The sequence below is a fragment of the Leucoraja erinacea genome, chromosome 1, assembly GCF_028641065.1.
Source record: "Leucoraja erinacea ecotype New England chromosome 1, Leri_hhj_1, whole genome shotgun sequence".
NCBI classification, from domain to species: Eukaryota; Metazoa; Chordata; class Chondrichthyes; order Rajiformes; family Rajidae; genus Leucoraja; species Leucoraja erinaceus.
Window position 1 is genome coordinate 47,147,279 of NC_073377.1, and position 23,275 is coordinate 47,170,553.

General features: G+C 44.9%; 1 protein-coding gene across 1 annotated transcript in view; it reads right to left on the reverse strand.

Moving 5' to 3' along the window:
* LOC129696242 (integrin alpha-1-like) overlaps window positions 1-18,953 on the reverse strand; it is a 100,494-nt gene extending 81,541 nt beyond the window's left edge. The window contains exon 1 of the mRNA XM_055633951.1: window positions 17,261-18,953. Coding sequence (XP_055489926.1) covers window positions 17,261-17,303 — 43 coding nt within the window. The 5' untranslated portion in view covers window positions 17,304-18,953. The remainder of the gene's footprint in view (window positions 1-17,260) is intronic.
* Between the last annotated feature and the right edge of the window lie 4,322 nt (window positions 18,954-23,275).

Below are 23,275 nucleotides of genomic sequence, written 5' to 3' on the forward strand. Positions count from 1 at the left end.
GCTGATTCAGACAGTCATGTTCAAGCATCATGTGCCGGGCCAAGTGGCAGATCTCATTCTGGACTATAAAAACCAGTTCAGCATGAGAGTCTCAACAAGGTCAGTAACATCACAGTGGCACAGACTGGATGTTGGGATCATCACAGGCTATACCATCTCTGTGATCCTTTTTGCCTTGGTGATGAACATGATCGTCAAGTCTGCTGAGCCAGAGTGCCGGGGCCTTCGGACCAAATCAGGAATGCGCCAACCACCAATCAGAGCCTTCATGGACGACCTGACTTTCACCAGAGTCAGTGCCAGGAGGCAGGTGGATCCTGCAGGGGTTGGAGAAACTGATTAGATGGGCAAGGATGAGGTTTCAGCCAGGAAAATCAAGGTCACTGGTGCTGAAGAACAGGTTCCGCTTCAGCATCGAAGGGACACCAATCCCAACTGTCTCTGAAAGGCCAGTGAAGTCTTGGCAAGGTGTTTAACAGCAGCCTGAAGGATACAGCATCTGCCCAGGCAACCTGTCAGGAGCTGGAGAGCTGGTTGAGAGCAGTGGACCGGTCGGGGCTTCCCGGCAAGTTCAAGGCATGGATTTACCAGCATGGTATCCTGCCAAGGATACTCTGGCCACTGCTTGTCCACGAAGTCCCAATATCCATCGTAGAGAGCGTGGAGAGGAAAGTCAGCAGCTTTCTCGGGTGGTAGCTGGGACTACCCAGGAGTCTGAACAGCATCGCCCTTTATGGAAATAACATCAAGCTCCAGCTGCCCCTGAAGTCCCTGGAGGAGGCGTTTAAGGTGATTCGGGCCAGAGAGGTGATGCTGTACAGGGACTCCAGCGACCCCAAGGTGGCTCAGGCAGGAGTGGAGGTGAAAACTGGGAGGATGTGGAGAACCGGCGAAGCCGTGCTACAAGCGGAGTTTCAGATACACCGCAGAGTCCTGGTGGGAGTAGTGAATAGGGGAGGAGCTGGTCTGGGAACCTTCCCAACTCCCCAGTTTGACAAGGCCAAGGGGAAGGAGAGGCGCAGGCTGGTTCAGGAGGAAGTGAGGACAGCGGTGGAGGAGGTGAGGTCTACCAGAGCGGTTGGCTTGAGACAGCAAGGGGCGTGGACAAGGTGGGAGCAGGCCAAGGATCGAAAAGTCACATAGACAGAGCTCTAGCAGGCTGAACCACAGCGCATCAAGTTCCTGGTCCAGGCAGTGTATGATGTCCTGCACAGCCCATCAAACCTCTTCATCTGGGGCAAAACGGAATCTCCGGATTGCCCGCAATGCTCAGGCAAGGGGTCATTGGAACACATCCTGAGCAGCTGCCCAAAGGCTCTTGGGCAGGGCTGGTATACCTGGCATCACGACCAGGTTCTTAAACCCATTGCAGAAGCCATCAGTATGGGAATCAGCAGCTGCAGACGAGCACGGCCCACCACCCAGATGATCACCTTCGTGAAGGCCGGAGTGCCGCTTCCAAGAACCACAGCAGCCAGGAATCCATCAGGATTCCTCCTGGTCTCAGAGGCAACCAAAAACATTGTCTTGGTGGAACTGACAGCGCCATGGGAGGACCGCCTAGAGGTGCATGAGAGGAAGATGACCAAGTACGAAGAGCTGGTCATAGACTGCCGTAAGCAGGGCTGGAAGGCAAGGTGTATGCCCATCGAGGGTTGCTGCAGAGGTTTTGCAGATCAATCGCTCTACAAAGCCTTGAGTGTACTGGGCATCAACGGAGTGGCGAGGAGAAGAGCCATCAAGAAGACCATTGAGGCAGTGGAGAAAACCTCGAGACATGTCTGGATCAGGAGAGGTCATGGGGAGGAGCGAATGTCACTTTAACACGTCGTGGTCTGATCAACCACGGCTGGGTCGCCTGGGTGAGGGTGTCTGATGCTGAAAGACCCGAAACATCAAATGACCCCAGGTTACATCACTGATGATGTGTTCAGGAGCATCTATCGATGTATTTTTAATCATACATTGCTGTGCAACTGTTGAAACTGTTTCATCTCCTCTACATAATTAATATTCAAGCCACCTTTAATCTTTATAGCCACTTAATTTATATAAATATACTTTTGTCATTTCCATTTCTTCTTTCTGACCTTTATATTTTTTTGTGTCTTGGTTATTTTACTGTTTCTATTATTTCGAGGAATTCTCACCTTATAATCCTATCTAGCCTTTCTGCTAAAATCTTATGGTAGACAAAAATGCTGGAGAAACTCAGCGGGTGAGGCAGCATCAATGGAGCGAAGTGATGGGTGATGTTTCGCGTCGAGAGAATGTCATTTTGGTTTAGGTGTCATTCATTCAAATACCATAGTGTCAATGTCCTTTGAAACTATACCATTCCACCTCACAGACATGCTCTATCTAGTGGTTGTCCTTCCTAATCTGTTTGTTCCTCAGTTAATTTTTAGGAACCTTGCCTAATGATCCTTAGTTTATTAATTGTGTAATTATACCATCTGACGTTTGACTATTCCTCAACAGAACTGTTTCTCAAACCTTTTTTTTACTGTTGGCTCTGGCATTGATTCCAACAGCTGCATCTGGATTCTATACCTACCACGTTAAGATTTCTCTTATCTCTCTAATGGCTATTTTTCACGGGGCGACTTGACACAAGATGTAGCCAGAGTGGAGTGGTCGTGGTCTAGCACGATATCACACGATATAACGGGGGTAGAGTAAAGAGTTCCCACGGTACTCGGCAATTCTGTCATTTGTGCGAGTGACTTGTCCGTCTCCCGATCTTTCCCGAATGAACATCGTGGACTGTAGTGTAGTTAATCATGTGGCACAAATGATGTTACTTTGTTGTCACACACCATATTGGTTTTTTTCACCCGAGCTCTTTAATGAGCTGAAGAATAATCTGTGTTTTTTTAGACAAATGTTGTTTGGTGTGATGCACCTTCTCTCAATATGTGCAAGAAGTCGTCTTTTTATTTTGTCAAATATGAATAAACACTGTATCTCACATTGACCGTGATGATTGTGTTATTTTATGATCTACTGAGAGGTGAAACTTTCAGCCTGAAGAAGGCTCTCGACCCGAAACGCCACCCGTTCCTTCTCTCCAGAGATGCTGCCTGTCCCGCTGAGTTGCTCCAAGCAACTGGTGTCTATCTTCAAAGGACTGACCAGGACTGCCTCTCTCTCTCTCTCTCTCTCTCTCTCTCTCTCTCTCTCTCTCTCTCTCTCTCCCTCTCTCTCACACAGGCATGAATGGATGAACTCCGCGGGCCAGGCAGCATCTACGGAGGGAAATGGACAGGCGACCCATTCTTCAGGCTGCCTTATGTCTCTCTCTCTCCCCCCAACTCCCACCCACACACACGAATGCTGGAGAAACTCAGCGGGTGCAGCGGGGCCGAAACGTTGTCTATTTCCTTCATCCCATAGATGCTGCTGCACCCGCTAAGTTTCTCCAGCATTTGCGCGTGTGGGTGGGAGTTGGGGGGGAGAGAGAGACAAGGCAGCCTGAAGAATGGGTCGCCTGTCCATTTCCCTCCGTAAATGCTGACTGGCCCGCGGAGTTCCTCCATTCATGCCTGTGTGAGAGGGAGGGAGGGAGGGAGGGAGAGAGAGAGAGAGGCACACACAAGGTGGATGCGAAATCTCACCTGCCTGTTTCAGTGACAGACACCCACCGCCAGTAAATGAAGACACCCCCATCTGTCTCCCCCTTCCTCTCCCTCGACTCCCCCACCTTTCCCTCCCAACTCCAGTCCCGTCCCGACCCCCTGGGAAACTGAAGGTTTCCCGCTGTAATTAAAGAGTTCCCACGGTAGACTGTAAAACTGGGACCCTGGTTCTGGACTCCCCCAACATCGGGAACATTCTTCCTCCATCTAGCCTGTTCAATCCCGTAGATACGATTAGACAGGTATCTAGTTATTTAATTCAATTAATGATTTCTATCGCCCAGCCTCTCATCTTTCAATCGGGTTCGGCCAGGAAGGAACTGCAGATGCTGGATTAAAACAAAGATAGACACAACATGTAGCTCAGCGGGACAAGCAGCATATCAGAAGGGTCTCGACCCGAAATGTCACCCATTCCTTCTCCCCAAAGATGCTGCCTGCCGTCGAACTCATTCTCTTTAAACCGGCATCTGCTGTTCCTTCCGACACATACACAAGAAATAAGCAACTTTTCGGGCCGAAACGTTGCCTATTTCCTTCGTTCCATAGATGCTGCTGCACCCGCTGAGTTTCTCCAGCATTTGTGTGTGTGGGTGGGAGTAGGGGGGTAGAGAGATAAGGCAGCCTGAGGAAAGGCTCGCCTGTCAATTTCCCTCTGTAGATGCTGCCTGGCCCGCGGAGTTCCTCCAGTTAGAAACTGCTTTCAGACAAAAAGAGACACACTGACATTAATGAAATGCTTGTTAGCTAGTTTTATTAGATTTGTATGTAAATAGCAAACTGGCTGGATTCACTCTGTCCAACTTCCGGGTTCACCGTTCGCAGGAGTTCCCACGGTGACTGCAAGAGTACTACGGATATCGCACTGGCCACTACGTTCATAAAATGTTGCAATGCTCAACCACAAGTGTACAAGTCACTCTTGGACAAATTCAAACATGTTTGTGGGAACATTTTTCCACGAATGCCGTACTGTTACTGCACGAGGTTCCCACGATGTTAAACTCTGGTTACCTCTTGCGTCAAGTCGCCCCATGAAAAGGGGGTTTAATTACAACCAACATATAATTTGAAAGTCGATTCGCATTTCAAGGATTACTTGCTGTACTCTTCTGAATTTTTGCATTTTCTATATATCTACCAGAGTTCCATTTTGCAAATCCAGTCAAATTTCATGGTGCATTGGTTAGCAATTTGGCTGTTTCTCACATAGTTTTGTTTTATCCGCACAGCCCACGCATTGTATGTTTTGGACAGCAGTCCACGCAGTCCTATGTTTGCTAGGTAGTGCTGACTACCTCTCCTGCGGAAGTCAATCTTGGCTAACTGGTGGATGACTGATATTCCTTCCACTTCCTTGGCCTGGGTGACTTCCAGCTTATTCGTGGATTCCAACCCATTGATTTTCAACCAGAGCACAAAAACATGGACATATTATAAACAGAATAACAGTCTTAACAGCTACAAGTTCTCATGTACAATGCTGCAAGCACATCATATTAACTGCACTGCAATGCCTTAACTCATGATGCAAGTAAGATATTAATTTCTTAATTTCTATCCAGTCAGATCATACTACATGTGTACAATCACAAGTACAACAGATAATGTAAAAAGAAATATATCACACTTCAGAATACAGTGTTACAACATTGCAATATTACAACTAGAGAAAATAGATTTAGAAAGAGCAAGGACTGCAATGAAATAAATTGGGAGATCAGGACTTCACACTTAAGGGCCTGTCCCACTGTACGAGGTAATTCAAGAGTTCTCCAGAGTTCTCCCCTGATTTGAGCTTGTGTAATGTACGTAAGCGTGTACGTCGGAGCTCGTGGATGTCACGTAGCGGCTCGTACGAATAATGGTCGGTACTCGGCAAATCCGGTAAACTCGTGATGTTTTTTCAACACTGTGAAAAATGTCCACGAGTAAAAAAATACGTGATGAAAAATGTTTTTACTTTTTTACTCATACGAGCCGCTTTTTACTCGTACGAGCCCCTACGTACCCGCTTCATACACTACACAAGTTCAAATCAGGGGAGAACTCGGGAGAACTCTTGAATTACAGTGGGACAGGCCCTTTAGCTTATGAGAGGTTTGTTCAGCAGATTAATAACAGCAGGGAAGAAGAAGTTCCTGAATACGGTGGTGCGTGCTTTCAACCCCATGTTTCTGCTTGATGGCAAAGAGAGTAGAAGGAAAGATCATATGTAAACAATCCTTAATTATGTTCGCTGCTTTCCCGAGGCATTATGAAATTTAATTTAAATCAATGGGGAGGGGTTCAGTTGGCTGGTTCGTGCGATGGAATGGTCCACATCCACAACTCTGCAATTTCTTGCGCAGAACAGTTGTCAATTTATGATGCACCCCGATAGGATGGAGAGGGTGAGGCAGAGTGGGATCTAAAACTGTGGGACTGTAATGCCATTCGATAGATCGTGAAAGAATATTAGTGGAAGACATTGCATAAATTGTATACTATTGCTGTCTAATGAATATTCCATTCTAAGGTCCTGGAGGACGAGAGAGTAGCTAATGATCCTCCTTTGTTTAAGAAGAGAAATAGAGAAAATCCAGAGAACTATAGGCCAGTGAGCCTCATGTCAGTGTCAGAATCTATTGGCGAGTAATCTTCAGGATAGGATTAATCCCTATTGTAAGAGAATAGGTTAATTAGGGACAGTCACATGGATTTGTACATGGCAGATCATGTCTTAATAACGTGATGAAGGTGATCGATGAGGGTAGGGGAGTGGATATGTTTGCATAGATTTTAGAAAGTCATCCATGATATCCATAACAGTGACTTGGTGGTATGGATTCATAACTGGCTTACTGATAGAAGACAGAGGATAATGGTGGAAGGACGATATTGAAGCTATAAATCTGTGGATTTCTGCAACAATCTGTGGTCTAACCTTTGTTGTTTGTGATGTATATAAATGACTTGGGCTTAAACATAATGTGCAGAAAGGAACTGCAGATCCTGGTTTAAATCGAAGATTGACTCAAAAGCTGGACCAACTCAGCAGGTCAGACAGCATCTCTGGAGAAAAAGAGGAGGTGAGGTTTTGGGCCAAGATCCTTCTTCAGACAATTCTGTCTGACCTGTGGAGTTACTCTAACTTTTTGTGTCTATGGATGTAAACATAGATGGGTTAGTTATCAAGTTTGCAGATGACACGAAGATTGTTCATAAGATCATAAATAATAGGAGCAGAATGAGGCCATTGCACCCATCATGTCTACTTCGGCATTCAGGCTTATCAATCTTTCCCTCTCAATCCCATTCTCCTGTCTCATAACCTTAGGCACCCTTAAACCCCCTTTTCATGGGGCGACTTGACGCTAGAGGTAACCAGAGTTTGACATCGTGGGAACCTCGTGCGGTAACAGTACGGCATTTGTGGACCACCGTGGCGCTAACGGCAGGTAATCGTGTAACTTGGGTACTCGGGAGAAAATTCAAACATGTTTGAATTTGTCCAAGAGTGACTTGTGCACTTGTGGTTGAGCATTGCAACATTTTATGAACAAAGTGTCCCGTGCGATATCCGTAGTAACTCTTGCGGTCACCGTTCCTTCCTGGCCGAACCCGATTGAAAGATGAGAGGCTGGGCGATAGAAATCATTAAATGAATTAAATAACTAGATACCTGTCTAATCGTATCTACGGGATTGAACAGGCTAGATGGAGGAAGAATGTTCCCGATGTTGGGGGAGTCCAGAACCAGGGTCCCAGTTTTACAGTCTACCGTGGGAACTCTTTAATTACAGCGGGAAACCTTCAGTTACCCAGGGGGTCGGGACAGGACTGGAGTTGGGAGGGAAAGGTGGGGGAGTCGAGGGAGAGGAGGGGGAGACAGATGGGGGTGACTTCATTTACTGGCGGTGGGTGTCTGTCACTGAAACAGGCAGGTAAGATTTCGCATCCACCTTGTGTGTGCCTCTCTCTCTCTCTCTCTCCCTCCCTCCCTCTCACACAGGCATGAATGGAGGAACTCCGCGGGCCAGGCAGCATTTACGGAGGGAAATTGACAGACGACCCATTCTTCAGGCTGCCTTATGTCTCTCTCTCCCACCCACACACGCGAATGCTGGAGAAGCTCCTCAGCAGCATCTGTGGAGCGAAGGAAATAGACAACGTTTCGGCCCCGCTGCACCCGCTGAGTTTCTCCAGCATTCGTGTGTGTGGGTGGGAGTTGGGGTGAGGGGGGGGGAAGAGACATAAGGCAGCCTGAAGAATGGGTCGCCTGTCCATTTCCCTCCGTAGATGCTGCCTGGCCCGCGGAGTTCATCCATTCATGCCTGTGTGAGAGAGAGGGAGGGAGAGAGAGAGAGAGAGGCAGTCCTGGTCAGTCCTTTGAAGATAGACACCAGTTGCTTGGAGCAACTCAGCGGGACGGGCAGCATCTCTGGAGAGAAGGAACGGGTGGCGTTTCGGGTCGAGAGCCTTCTTCAGACTGAAAGTTTCACCTCTCAGTAGATCATAAAATAACACAATCATCACGGTCAATGTGAGACATAGTCTTTATTCATATTTGACAAAATAAAAAGACGACTTCTTGCACATATTGAGAGAAGGTGCATCACACCAAACAACATTTGTCTAAAAAAACACAGATTATTCTTCAGCTCATTAAAGAGCTCGGGTGAAAAAAACGAATATAGTGTGTGACAACAAAGTAACATCATTTGTGCCACGTGATTAACTACACTACAGTCCACGATGTTCATTCGGGAAAGATCGGGAGACGGACAAGTCACTCGCACAAATGACAGAATTGCCGAGTACCGTGGGAACTCTTTACTCTACCCCCGTTATATCGTGTGATATCGTGCTAGACCACGACCACTCCACTCTGGCTACATCTTGCGTCAAGTCGCCCCGTGAAAACGAGCCATTAGTAATCAAAAATCTATCAATCTCCACTTTAAGAATACCCAATGACTTGGCCTCCACAGCCATCCATGGAAATCACTATCAGAGTAGACTTGATGGGCTGAATGGCCTAATTCTGCACCTATAACTTATGAGCTTGTGAACGACCCCCTGACTAAATAAATTGTGGTTACAAAGTATGAGGAAGGCTGTAAAAGTATACCGTGGGATATAGACCAGTGGGAAATAGATAAAGGGGGAAATATACAATTAATGACAAAATCCTTAACAGTGTTGATATACAGAAGGATCTTGGGGTCCACATTCATATCTCTCTGAATCTGGCAATGTAAGTAGATAATGCAGTTATGCTTGCCTTTATTGGCAGGGGTTTTAAGTATAAGAGTCAGGAAGTTATGATGCAGCTTTATAGGACATTGGTTAGGCCCCATTTGGAGTAGTGTACAGTTCTAATTACTCCATAGATTTTGGCTGATAAGAATTGATTTGTGTATCATGTGCGGCACAAATATTGTGGGCCGAAGGGCCTGTTCCAGTGCTGTACTGTTCCTTGTTTTATGGTCGATGATTTGATGGCAGATGTTTATTCTTCTGACAAGCTGGGAGAACACTGCTCAGTTATTCATTTTGAAAGGGTACAAAGATTACAATTTGATAACAATTTTATAAGAGCACATATTATGAAACAAGATACAATGATTCAATCCGGATGTTTGTGTAAGATGATGGAGCTTTCAAAACGATCTTGGAGCAGAGGAAAGTACAAGTTAAAATATACTAGTTATTGAAAGCCATTGATAGATACCAGGTCATTTAAGGAATTGTTTGCAAATAACAAATTCCACAATTGTAATATGACATCACTTAAAATAATGGGAAATAAATGTGCACACTGTGAGCACAGAATGAGCACAGAGGTCTGTAATTAAATTATGGAGGAATTATCCAAGGAAATGGCTGGGAGGTCTTACACAAGGAACCCCACTGATTGAAGCTGCTCTGCATTTTAAACACTCACTTGATCCATACCGAAACTGCACTGTGGACAATCTACAAGCATGCCACCTCAACTTTCCAACAATTCTTTAGTAGTCGTTTCCAAGCACTCCTGGTGAAGAAGCTAAGCAGGCACCATAGAACATCACTGCCTGCAAGTTCCCTTTTACACACTTATTTGAAAATATATGCCCATTTTTTCGCTGCTGATAGTTAATATTTTAGATATCCCTTTCTAAAACAGCTTTTCAAATTTGCTCATCGTCTCAGCGGCAATTCAAGTAGCCCGCTGACTGCTCATTGGTAATGCACTGTGCATGCTGGCCTGTCATACAATCCTCCTACTAAAGGAAGATTAAAGCAAAATTGATAAATGTGGGCTTGCCCCACTGGCAGTCCACGTTGCAGGAAGGATGACTATGAAAAGTAAGACAAAAGGCAAAGACTGTAAATTGTTGAAAGCTTCTGAGTGCTTTAGTTACATCATCTAAATCAGTACAAAGTAAAAGCAATCTCTACAGAGCTTAGTACCACATAAAAGCTTTACTAAGCTAACCTCAGGAAGAATGTTTATAATGTTCACCACAATTACATTCAGAATAGTTCGAATCTTAGTTAAATGTAGAGTTCTCCGACACACAGTTTTTGAGTTCAGACTGAATTTAAGTAGTGACATCTCCTTACATGGCAGATAAATGTCCAGGTATACTTGCAATGATGCTCCCTTACTTTGTCCTGCTCTCTTGATTGTGAACCCATATAACACATGGATTGCAGCCATTGCTGTCTGTCTATCTTACAGAACAAACAATGAAGACACAAGAGATGTAGGATCTTGAGCAAAACACAAAGTGCTGGAGGAATTCACCGGGTGAGAAGGCATCTGAGGAGGGAATGATAGGTGACGTTTCAGGATCTTTCATTCAGACTGACTGGAGTAGCGGGAAGAAAATGTATTTTTGTTTAGTTTTGTCATGTGTACCGAGGAACAGTGAAAAGCTTTTGTTGCATGCTAACCAGATAACAGAACGACAATACATGATTACAATCAAGCCATCCACAGTGTACACATACATGGTGAAGGAACTAACGTTTAGTTCAAGTTAAAATACAGTAAAATCCAAATAAATACAGCCCGAGGGTCTCCTGAGGGGTAGATAGTAGCCCAGGGCCGCTCTTTAGTTGTTGATAGGGTGGATCAGTTGCCTGATAACAGCGGAAAATAAACTGTCCCTGATTCTGGACATGTGAGTTTTCACACTTATGTACCCCTTGCCTGATGGGAAAGGGGAGAAGAGGGAGAGACCAGGTTGAGACTCATCCTTGATTATGCTGGTGGCCTTTCCGAGACAACGTGGAGTGTAAATGGAGTCAATGGAAGGGAAGTTGGCTTGTGTGATGGTCTGGCCTGCGTTCACAATTCTCTGCAATTGTTTTGCAGTATTGGATGGAGCTGTTCCTCAGCTATGCTGTGACGCATTCTGATTAAAAAAAAAACATTCTTTGGCACATCTGTAGAACTTGGTGAGAGTTGTAGGGGATATGCCAAACTTCCTAAGCCTCCTAAGGAAATTGGTGAACTTTCTTGGCCATTGCATCAATAGGGGTAATCCAGGACAAGTTGCTGGTGATATTTACTCCTAGGAACTTAAAGCTGGAAAAAAAAGTGCTAGGAACTTAAAGCTCAGGAAAAAAAAGTGCTGGGGTAATTTTTACACAGAGACCATTTACTCCACTGCTCCGGGCATGTGATAGATGGACACATCCCTTCCCACCCAAACTGCCCCCCCTAAATACTTTCCCCTGCAACCACAGGAGATATTACACATATCCCTACATGTCCTTTTTCACTTCTAGCCCATCCCCCCCCACCATCTTTCTCCTCTCCCCTTCCAGCGTTACATTTCACTCCTCCCCTCCGCTCCTTATCTGACATCCTTTAGTCTCCTTTTCACCTCCAGCTTTAAGTTAATTAGTCCACCCATCTGCCAATTTTACTTCGGAGTCACGTGAGTGACTACGTGAAGAAGCCCGCCACGACGCATGCGTGTCATATCGCTTTCACGCTTGCGAAACGACAGGCGGGGTGGAGCGTTCCCCCGCAGCGGTAAGTTTGAAACTGCGACCTGCAGGTAAGTGATTTACTCTGCGGTAGTGTTTGTCCCCGCGCTGTTTTACACAGGGGGGGGGGGGGGGGGGGGGGGAAGCTGGACAAAATAGTGTCCACAAGTGCTGCGAGTGAAGCTGGCTGGGGAGGACCGCGAAGTTGCGGGAGCCAGCAGCAGCTGAAGGCACAAGCCCCGTAAGGGATCAGCTGTGCCGATTTCTGATCCCGCGCCGGCCAGAACACCACGGCCGGGCGGGAGACTATTCAGAATGGGGCCGTCGACTTTTGACAAGTCGATAACGGCAGGAGGCGGGGTGGAACGACGTTCCCCCGTAGCGACAATTTAAACCAGGACCTGCAGGTAAGAACTGCGGTCTTTTTGTGTTTTCCCATGCTGATTACAGGTGGAGAAGACAAGGTCTGCGACAAAGCTGGTGAGGGAGGACCGCGGAGCAGCGGGCAGCCAGCAGCAGCCAGCGGCACTCGGATCACCGATAGTGGGATCAGCTGTGCCCGATGTCGCCTCCGCACCGGCCAGATCCACGCGGCCGGGCGGTAAGGCTAGACACAAAAACAAACAAGGTCGTGGACTCAGAGGAGTCCGACTTTGAACAACCGCGGGCGGCCAGCGACCGAGAGCGCTGGAGCCGGATGGAGCAGTGTGTGGAGCATTTGCTCCAACGTGACAGACTCCGGGAGATGGAGTCAGGTCACTGTGGGCCCTGTGATAAACCCACAGCAGTACCTCTTGAAGGGCTGCACAGTGCTTCTACCTCATCAGAGGGGAGCACTGCGGGTCAGTTCTGGGCTGACCTGGAAGAGGGGTCCGCAGAAGGAAAGACAAGTGTGCAAGAGGGGTGCAGGAACGAGAGAACCTACTGGACTAATAAAAGGGACTCCAACAAAAACCCACTACAGCCAAAGACAGCATCCCTACGCACCCACCAGCAGAAGTGGTGAAAGCTTGAAGGCCCGGTACTCAAAACATGAGTCTTTTTTAGGCCATGGCCCAGGCCGGCCGTCTTGGAAGATGCGGGGACCTCCAACGCCAACCAAACCAAAAATCCAGACACCAGCGCAACAACAGCAGCGAAGAACCTACAAAGAGAAGTAAACCTGCCACTGGTAACTATGGAGGTAGGTGGGTCTGGTTCCCTACAAAATACAGGGAGCATGGAGGTTGGGGGGAGATTACACTCTTTTCTGAATGCATGGAGCAAGTTAACAACCGATACTTACATCTTAAGCAGTATCCAGGGATATACAATAGAGTTCATACACAAGTACAGCCCTCCAGTTCAACATATACCGAACCGAATGTTCGTGCTTTCTGATAAAGAAAAATCAAAAGCGCAAGCTGAACTGGAGCGGCTTTACGTAAAAGGTGTAATTGAGAAAACTCAACACGAACCATTAGAATTCGTGTCCAATATTTTTACCAAAAACAAAAAAGATGGTGGTTGTCGCATCATCATAGATCTGACAAAATTGAACACATTTGTACAATATATTCACTTCAAAATGGAAACCTTTGTTACTGCTAAACAATTAATTTCCAAAGGTTACTTCATGGCCAGCATCGATTTAAAAGATGCTTACTATTCAGTGCCTATACGAGGTGACCACAGATGTTACTTAAAATTCAACTGGATGGGACAACTCTGGCAGTATAAAGCACTGCCAAATGGGTTATCATCAGCCCCAGGCTGTTCACAAAAATTTTGAAACCAGCCCTAGCGTTTCTACAGAAACGTAAACACATGGTCATGGCATATTTAGATGACATACTCATTGTGGGCAAAGCTTTGGAATTGGCCAAACAAACTGTAACAGCCACAAAACAGTTATTTGAAAAACTGGGATTTATTATCCATCCAGTTAAATCTAAATTAACGCCTTCCACTACTATGGACTATTTGGGGTTCACCATTGACTGAGTTCACATGTCGGTGACTCTGCCCAAGGGAAAGGCTAGAGATTTAATAGAGGCTTGCAATAACCTCATTGACATCAGCAAACCATCCATCAGATTGGTAGCAAAAGTAATTGGCAAAATGGTGGCTGCCTTTCCAGCCACACAATTTGGACCTCTACATTACCAAGACTTACATAGAGCAAAAATACAAGCACTCTAAATTAATGCAGGTCACTTTGACAGACCTATGAAACTACCAATCAAAGCTAAAATGGAACTAAAATGGTGGATAGATAACATCTGGCTGTGCCAATCCAATCATTGTCAGAAACCCTTCCATGGTACTACAAACTGATGCCAGTGCACTTGGGTGGGGAGCCACCAATACCATCACCAGCTGTGGAGGTAGATGGACTCCTCAGGAGGCATCATTATTACTCACACTGGGCATAAACTACCTGGAAATGTTGGGTGCATTCCATGGCCAAAAGTCATATTGTACTGGGTCATATCACCAGCATGTTAGACTACAGATATACAATACCACCGTGGTAGCATACATTAACCACATGGGTGGAAACAAATCGACATCATGTGACAATCTGGCTAATACAATTTGGCAATGTTGTATCCAGAGAGATATTTGGATATCAGCCACATACCTACCAGGAAGACTAAATTTAGTGGCAGACACCAGGTCACGCAAATTTAATGAAAACACCGAATGGATGTTGAATAAAAAAGTATTTGCTGATATTACAGCAGAATATGGAACACCAGATATCGATCTATTCACATCCAGACTTAACCACCAGTTATCAAATTATGTTTCATGGGAACCAGACCCTGGGGCAGCGGCGAGATGCATTTACACTGCATTGGGGCGAATTGTTTATTTACGCATTCCCTCCTTTCTGCCTCATCAGTCGGGTATTAAGGAAAATACAACAAGACTCTGCGTCTGGTATTTTGGTAGTACCCGATTGGCCTACTCAACCATGGTTCCTAGTGGTATTAAACATGGTATTAGAACCATGTATCACCATCCCACATAGACCAGATTTATTGCTACATCCTGTAACAAGGGATAGCCACCCATGCCATAAACATTTGATCTTATTAATTTGTAGAGTTTAAAAACACCTCTACTACAACTGGGACTGACGGACCGAACAGTGAACATGATCTCGGCGGCCCAAAGACAGTCAACCAAAAAACAGTATCTGATCTATATCAGGAAGTGGGAAATGTACTGCCATAAAAACAACATCACCTACAGAGACATGAACATCCCGTCTGTTCTGGAATATCTGGCTGGCCTCCACTTTGATGAGGGGCTCAGTTACAGTGCCATCAACTGCGCCAGAAGTGCCCTATCAACTTACCTATGGCAGGGGACAGAGCGTTACACTGTTGGGACTCACCCACTGGTAACAAAACTTATGAGGGGAATTTTTAATACTAATTCCCCAAGAACCAGGTACTCCCAAATATGGGATGTAAGTATTGTCCTGAAGATGCTCAGGAATTGGTATCCAGCAACAACTCTGTCCCTACACAGACTGACATTAAAAAACAGTCATGCTAATGGCATTGGTCACGGCACAGAGGGTACAGTCACTGCATAAACTAAGACTGGACAACATGACTTCCTCAACAGAAAATATTACGTTTCATATCTATGAGTTAGTAAAGCAGAACAGACAAGGATCAGCAGGCCTCAATATACAATTTAGGTCATACCCAACAGATGACCGTCTGTGTATAGTAAGACATCTGTCGTTATACATGGAGAAAACGAAAATCCTAAGAGGCAATGAGAAGGCACTTTTTGGTCAGCCACAAGCAACCACACAAAAGAGTGACGGTCCAGACCATCTCAAGATGGCTGAAACAGGTGCTAACACAGGCTGGGGTGGATACTAATATTTTTAAATCTCATTCCACCAGGGCTGCAGCTGCATCGGCAGTGATACAGTTGGATGTACCAATGGACCAAATCCTCAAGGCAGCAGGATGGTCTGGGGGAAAAAACATTCCAATTATTTTACAACAAACCAGTAATGAAACCTGGAACGTTTGCAGAAACAATTTTAAGTTCTGTAAATTAATTTAAACCCATAAAAAGGGGTTATAATTTTGTGTTAATATATTTTATGATTTTAATGTCGAATTCATGTCCAAATTATGTTAACACAATTCCTCCTACAGTCATCAAGGCAGACGTGATGCATGGACTCGTTTCCATGGCATGAAATCACAGAGCTTTAAAATCTTCACGTAGTCACTCACGTGACTCCGAAGTAAAATAGTAAGATTAAACGAGAACTTACCAGTTTGAAGTTTGATCTGTATTTTATGAGGAGTTACGATGAGGGATTACGTGCCCTCCGCTCCCACCCTTGATCATATACTTAACTGGTATCTCTTCTCTAATCTTACTATGTTTAGTCATTATAGTTATCTGTGATTTCACACCGCTGCTTTGAAGAATGACACGCATGCGTCGTGGCGGGCTTCTTCACGTAATCCCTCATCGTAACTCCTCATAAAATACAGATCAAACTTCAAACTGGTAAGTTCTCGTTTAATCTTACTATTAAACTCCTCTCACCTGTACCCACCTATCACTTGCCAGGCCTTATCCTCCTCTCTTTTCCAGTTTCCCCCCCTCCTCTACTCCAATCAGTCTGAAGAAGGGTCCCAACCCAAAATGTCACCTGTCCATTCCCTCCCCAGTCCCCACATCCTGCCTCACCCGCTGAGTTCCTCCAGGACTTGTATTTTGATAAAAACAAATAAATTAAGTGCAGGGTAAGCCAGTGAGTTTCTCGAACCAGCAGAGTTGTTCAGTATAATCATGGCTGATCTGATTGCAATCTCAATATATCCATACTTCCATTCATCAGCAGTAACCATTCTCCGTGTCAGGACCTCGCACGATCTAATATGTTTCAATCAAATCACCATTTCGAATACCCAAAGTAGTGGAAGCAGAGCTCTCAACACACATGGAAATGATTTTAAAAAACAACAGCTTTCATTTCTTTCTTGCAAATTCATAAATTTATAAATCCAGGGACAAATTCATAAATCTATCTTCAATCTTGTGAAAAAATAAACATGGTAAAAAAAGGATTCGGACTTATTATTTTTTGAAAATGACTGTACAAACCATAATAATTGACTCGCCAAAGCTTCTACATACAAACCCATTAGTAACTGCTCTCGGGAAGACATGCAGTACTCAATTTCAAAGTGAATGCAATAATAAACTTAGATCCATTATTAAAGATCCTTAAGTGGGCTCTAGTGCAGTATCCCATCATGAAATAAAATTAGTTGGCACCAAGCCCCAGTGAAGAACGACTGTACTGCGTGACAACCAAGAACCGAGGGATGCTCGTAGTAGCAATTAGTTCCGACAATATGTTTCTCATAAACTTAGCACAGTATTGCCTTCATTTGATCATCGCATCCGTTTGGCCCTTTCTTGTGTTTTACATTGTACATGGCAATGGTTATTAAAAATAAACTAAACTCTGGAGAATAATCTGTTTATTAAATGTCAGCGCTGGTACTCCGAGTCTGGTAGTGTCCGACAATAATATTAAGAAATTGACTCACAATTAAATCTTAATGATAACTGTAGTAACTATCGCTGTTCAGTCCAAAAATAAAACCTTTTCTTACCGACAACCAGGATCAGAACCGGACATTGAAGCTTCCGCGACATGGCTGATTGTTATTATCAACAAAACCTTGTAAGTTTATTTTTCTTGTCCTGAGAGAGAAAGCAATAGAGAAAACCGTCTGATCCGCTTGGATGCAACTTGCTCCAGTGACAAGTCGCGAAAGTTCCGTGGCACTCGGAGTTGGAGCTATGAGGAAATCTTCAGGCATTTCCTGTTTGCCCGAGATTACAGAGGATAAAACCCGACTCCACATATTCCGCACTCAGACTGATGAGCGGGGCTTGGGATGGATACAAATGGCCTGCGGCCGGAGGGAAGCGGCACTCACATGAAACTTCACCCCACATGTTCGCATCAAGGGTTGCAGGAGATTCAGCGCGCAGAGACCTCAGATCTTTCTTACAACGGAGAGAAAGGGAGGGAGGGGAGGGCAGAGTGGGAAGTAAATCATACGAGGATCAGACGACTCGATTTAAAAGAGCTCCTCACGGTAAAAAAGTGTTTTTCCCCCCAGAGAAAGGGACAGACAGCAAAAGAAAGCACGTGCTACCCTCCAACATTGGCGGGAAGGACATAACTTGCTCCTTTCATCGTCGACCCGCTCCAGTTTCAGAAGGATTACAGATGCACTCACTCCTAACAAGCAAGGCAAACCTTATTAGGAGACCGAGCTCTTTTCTCTTATCTGCACTACAAAAAAAAGGGAATTATATTTTTCCAGGACCAGTTCCAGAGGGTGAGGAATGATGACGCGTTTTCAAGAAGTGCATTGGTCATCACAGATTTCCCCATTTATTTTAATTCCATTTGGTTTTCTGCATTCCATGAGCAGATATATTTGGCACAAAGAACATTTGAAATTCACCGTGCTCTGGCATGAAGTTGAACCCCAATTATTTGCCAACATTGCTGCTGCTGTTTGCCAAAGGAACAGAGGCATGTGTTGCATCCACAAGGGAACTTGGTCTTTGGACCATCTGGACCAGAGCAGAGCAGCGGGGATTGCTTCTGACTCTTGAGAAGGTCCCTATAGAACAGTACAGCATTGGAACAGGTCCTTCATCCCACAATGTCCCTGCTAAACATGATGCCGTTAAAATCATCTCTTTCTGCAATTCATCCATATATTCTCTGCATAACCATATATAAAAGCCACTATCATATCTGCCCACAACAACACCCCTTGGCAGCATGTTGCAGGCACCCATCACTCTGCAAAAAAAATCTTGCTCCGCACATCTCCTTTAAACTTTGCCTCTTACTGTCTATCCTATCTATGCCTCTCATCAATTTATATACTTTTATCAGGTCTATGCCCGCTTTGAACAGAAAGTCGGTGAAAGAACGTCACCCACCCCGACAATCTTCAGTGTGCCCGTACCAACAGTTACTGTCAGATGTGCAATTGGTCTTCCTGAGAAGGAATTTGCAGAAAGCAACTGACCCGGATCGAGTGTCTGGCCATGGCCCCAGCACCTCCTCTGAACATCTTGACAGAGGTATTCACAGGCATCTTTAACCTCTCAATACTACATTTTGAGTTCCCCACCTGTATAAAGAAGATTACTATTATTCTGGTGTCAAATAAAAAAAAGTAAGGTAGCGTGTCTTGATGGCTACTGTCCAGTGGTTTGACATCTATCATCATGAAGTGCTTTGAGAGACTGGCGATGGCACACATTAACTCCAGCCTCCCAGCTAGGCTTGATCCACTGCAGTTTGCTTACCATCACACAGTTTCAGAGCAGATGCCATCTCCCTAGCCCTAAGCCCATCTCTGGAACACCTAGAAAACAAGCACGTTACACTCCTATATATCCACTACAGTTTTGCCTTCAACACCATAATCCAAACTCATCTCCACACCTGTACCTAGGAATCAGCACTCCCCTCTGCCACAGGACCCTTGACCTTCTGACCCACAGGCCACAATCAGCAAGTATAGGTGACAACTCCTCCTCCACAATAATTCTCAACACCAGTTTGATTTGATTTGATTTGATTCAATTTATTGTCATTGCACTTTTCAGTGCAACAAAATGGTTTAGCCTGCAGTCATAACATAGAATAAATAACAAACACTCAACACAGTTTAAAGTCCCAAAGTCATTGTCTCTTCCCTCCTTGCTCTCCCTCTGAGCTGAGGCAATCCAAGCCTCCGGTGTTGTGACTGCAAGGATGCATTCTCACTATACTTCCTACACACTCATGACTGTACAACCAAATTTGAGTCTAACTCCATCTACAACCATGCAGATGGCATCACTGTGGTGGGCTGAATCACAAGCAATGACGAAACGTAGCACAAGAAGGAAACAGGGAACTTAGTAACATGGTGTCAGGCCAATAATCTAGCCCTCAATGTCGGCAACATGAAGGAGCTAGTTATCGACTTCTGAAAGCAATGTGGAGAGTACATGCCCCAATCAGAATCAATGGTGCCAGAGAGATTGTGGTGAGAGCTTAAATTCTTTGGCATTAATATTACCAATGACAATTTATAGTAAACCTTCATTATAATGGACCATAGCGGATGGAGCAGTGTCCGCTATTGCCGATGTCTGCAGCTGATTGTTAATAGACAAAAGGACACAGTGCTGGAGTAATATAACTCCACTTTTTAAGAAAGGAGAGATAGAAAATGGGGAATTATAGATCAGTTAGCCTGACAGCGGTAGTGGGGAAGATGCTCGTTTATTAACGATGTAATAGCAGTGCACTTGGAAAGCAGTTACAGGATCGGTCAAAGGCAGCATGGATTTATGAAGGTGAAATCATGCTTGACTAATCTTCTGGAATGTTTTGAGGATGTAATAAGTAGAATGGACAATGGAGAACCAGTGAATGTGGTGTATCTGGACTTTCAAAAAGCCTTTGACAAGGTCCCACACAAGAGATTAGTGTGCAAAATTAGAACACATGATATTGGGGATAGGGTATTGACATGGATAGAGAACTGGTTGGCAGACAGGAAGCAATGAGTAGGAATTAATGGGTCCTTTTCAGAATGGCAGGCAGGGACTAGTGGGGTGCGGCAAGGCTTGGTGCTGCGATCCCTGTTATTTACAATATATATTAACGATTTAAACAAGGGAGTAAATTGTAACATCTCCAAGTTTGCGGATTACACAAAGCTGGGTGGCAGTGTGAGCTGCAAGGAGGATGCTATGAGGTTGCAGGGTGACTTGGATAGGTTGGGTGAGTGGGTAGATGCATGGCAGATGCTGTATAATGTGAATAAAAGTGAGGTTATCCACTTTGGTGGCAAAAACAAGAAGGCAGATTATTATCTGAATGGTGTCAGATTAGGAAAAGGGGGGGTACAACAAGACCTGGGTGTCCTTGTACATCAGTCATGGAAAGTAAGCATGCAGGTACAGCAGGCAGTGAAGAAAGCTAATGGCATGTTGACCTTCATTGCGAGAGGATTTGAGTTTAGGAGCAAGGAGGTCCTACTGTGGTTGTACTTGGTGAGACCCCACCTGGAGTATTATGTTCAGTTTTGGTCTCCTAATTTGAGGAAGGACATTATTGCTATTGAGGGAGTGCAGCGTTGGTTCACCAGATTAATTCCCGTGATGGCAGGACTGACATATGATGAAAGAATGGATTGACTGGGCTTGTATTCGCTGGAATTTAGAAGGATGAGAGGAGATTGTATAGAAACATGTCAAATTCTTAAAGTACTGGACAGGCTAGATGCAGGAAAATGTTCCTGATGTTGGGGGAATCCAGAACCAGGGGTTACAGTTTAATATTATGGGGTAGGCCATTTAGGACTGAGATGAGGAAAAACTCTTTCACCCAGAGAGTTGTGAATCTGTGGAATTCTCTGCCACAGATGGCAGTGGAAGCCAATTCACTGGATGTTTTCAAGAGTGAGTTAGATTTAGCTCAGGGCTAAGGGAATCAAGGGATATGGGGAAAAAGCAGGAACAGGGTACTGATTTTAGACGATCAGCCATGATCATATTGAAAGGCGGTGCTAGCTCGAAGGGTTGAATGGCCTACACCTGCACTTTTATTTTTCCTATGTTTCTAATTCATCCAGTCAGGATCTCTGGAGAACATGGATAGGTGAAAATAGGACCCTTCCTCATACGGTTGAGTTACTCCAGCATTTTGTGTCATTTCACTAGAACTAGGAGAAAAGTGGTGCTCCCTCCCCTCTCACCTGCGGTGGTCTCCAAGGTATGTCGACGACTCCGGGGGACAAGGAGTCAGAGGTGGGGGGTGCAGGAGGTGGGCCAGAAAGAGGGCAACTGGACAGAGCGACCGACGAGAGAAGCAGGTAGTGGTGGTCAAGTGGGGAGGGGATAAACAGCAGCAGGTGGTAGGGACTCGTTGGTGCACCTTGCAAGTGGCGAGTGGAGTATGATTCTGGGACTCTAAACGGCTGGGGAAATGGTGCGAGCTGGGTATTGGTCGGCTGGCCATTCCATTCACATTTAGTTTACCTTTTATAACAGTTTTATTTACGTTTCTGCCACTCCATGATGTTTTAGAGACGCGAGAGGTGACAAAAATAGATAATCTAGAACGGCTTTGGAACCGAGGGTGCCGGAAAATTGATGTTCAACCTGGACTCTGCAAACACCACAATAAACAACAAAAAAGAAGTTCAGTGTATACAAAAAATCAAACAAGCAGTAATAATGTAAAGACAAAAACAATGCCCCCCATGTCTAAGGTACACAAAATTGCTGGAGAAACTCAGCGGATGCAGCAGCATCTATGGAGCAAAGGAAATAGGCGATGTTTCGGGCCAAAACCCTTCTTCAGACTGATGGGGGGTGGGGGTGGGGGGGGGAGAAGGAAGGAAAAAGGGAGGAGGAGGAGCCCGAGGCCGGGGGGATGGGAGGAGACAGCTCGAGGGTTAAGGAAGGGGAGGAGACAGCAAGGGCTAGCAAAATTGGGAGAATTCAATGTTCACGCCAACCATACGCAAGCAACCCAGGCGGAATATGAGGTGCTGTTCCTCCAATTTCCGGTGTTGCTCACTCTGGCAATGGAGGAGACCCAGGACAGAGAGGTCGGATTGGGAATGGGAGGTGGAGTTGAAGTGCTGAGCCACCGGGAGTTCAGGTTGGTTATTGCGGACTGAGCGGAGGTGTTCGGCGAAACGGTCGCCCAACCTACGCTTAGTCTCCCCGATGTAAATCAGCTGACATCTAGAGCAGCGGATGCAGTAGATGAGGTTGGAGGAGATACAGGTGAACCTTTGTCGCACCTGGAACCCCCCATGTCTATGTAGTTTGGAGTGTATTTGAAGTTTGTAGTGTTGAATAGTTGTTGAGAAGAAGCTTCTCCTGAACATGGACGTTACAGACATCCAGGGATTACCTCCTTTCAGTATAGTGTGCACTGTAAAATATATGTAACTTTGCTACTTACAATACGATCTATATCACGCCCAAGTCATCCACATCCTTTGACTTTACTAACATGCTGGTTTCTAGTCTTTTAGTCCCTTCAATTTCAAATCCTCATATTTAAAATATCTCTCAATTCTAGCTACTCAAATGCTTTGCCTTTGTTATCTCTACAGCATCCAGCAGATGTATAATCCTGCCTTCATTCCCTGCAGAACATTCCAATACTCCAAATGTTGAGGCTTTTAAAGTCTTCGTCTTGAACTCTCTCTTATAAACCAGACATAAGATACACTATATTTAACTAGTTTTTCTATTAACTATCTTTAGATCCTTGCCCAATTTTTATCCTTTGCTTTGTGGACATTTTTGACATTTGAGGAATTAAATAAATGCAAATTATAGTTGTTTTGTTTCTGGTCTTAACTATGCCAAATGAACACATTCCCTGCTGCTACCAGTATTAAAATAGACCAATAAATAAGTATAGTTTATTTAAGTTTAAAAAATATATTTAAAGCATAAAATGCTTTACTTGTGTGATATAAGGAAAATATCATGAAACCGTCCAACTGGAATACAGGAAACCTAACTTTAATTCAGAACTTGTGGATTGGGAGTTATTTGAGAAGACAAAGGGA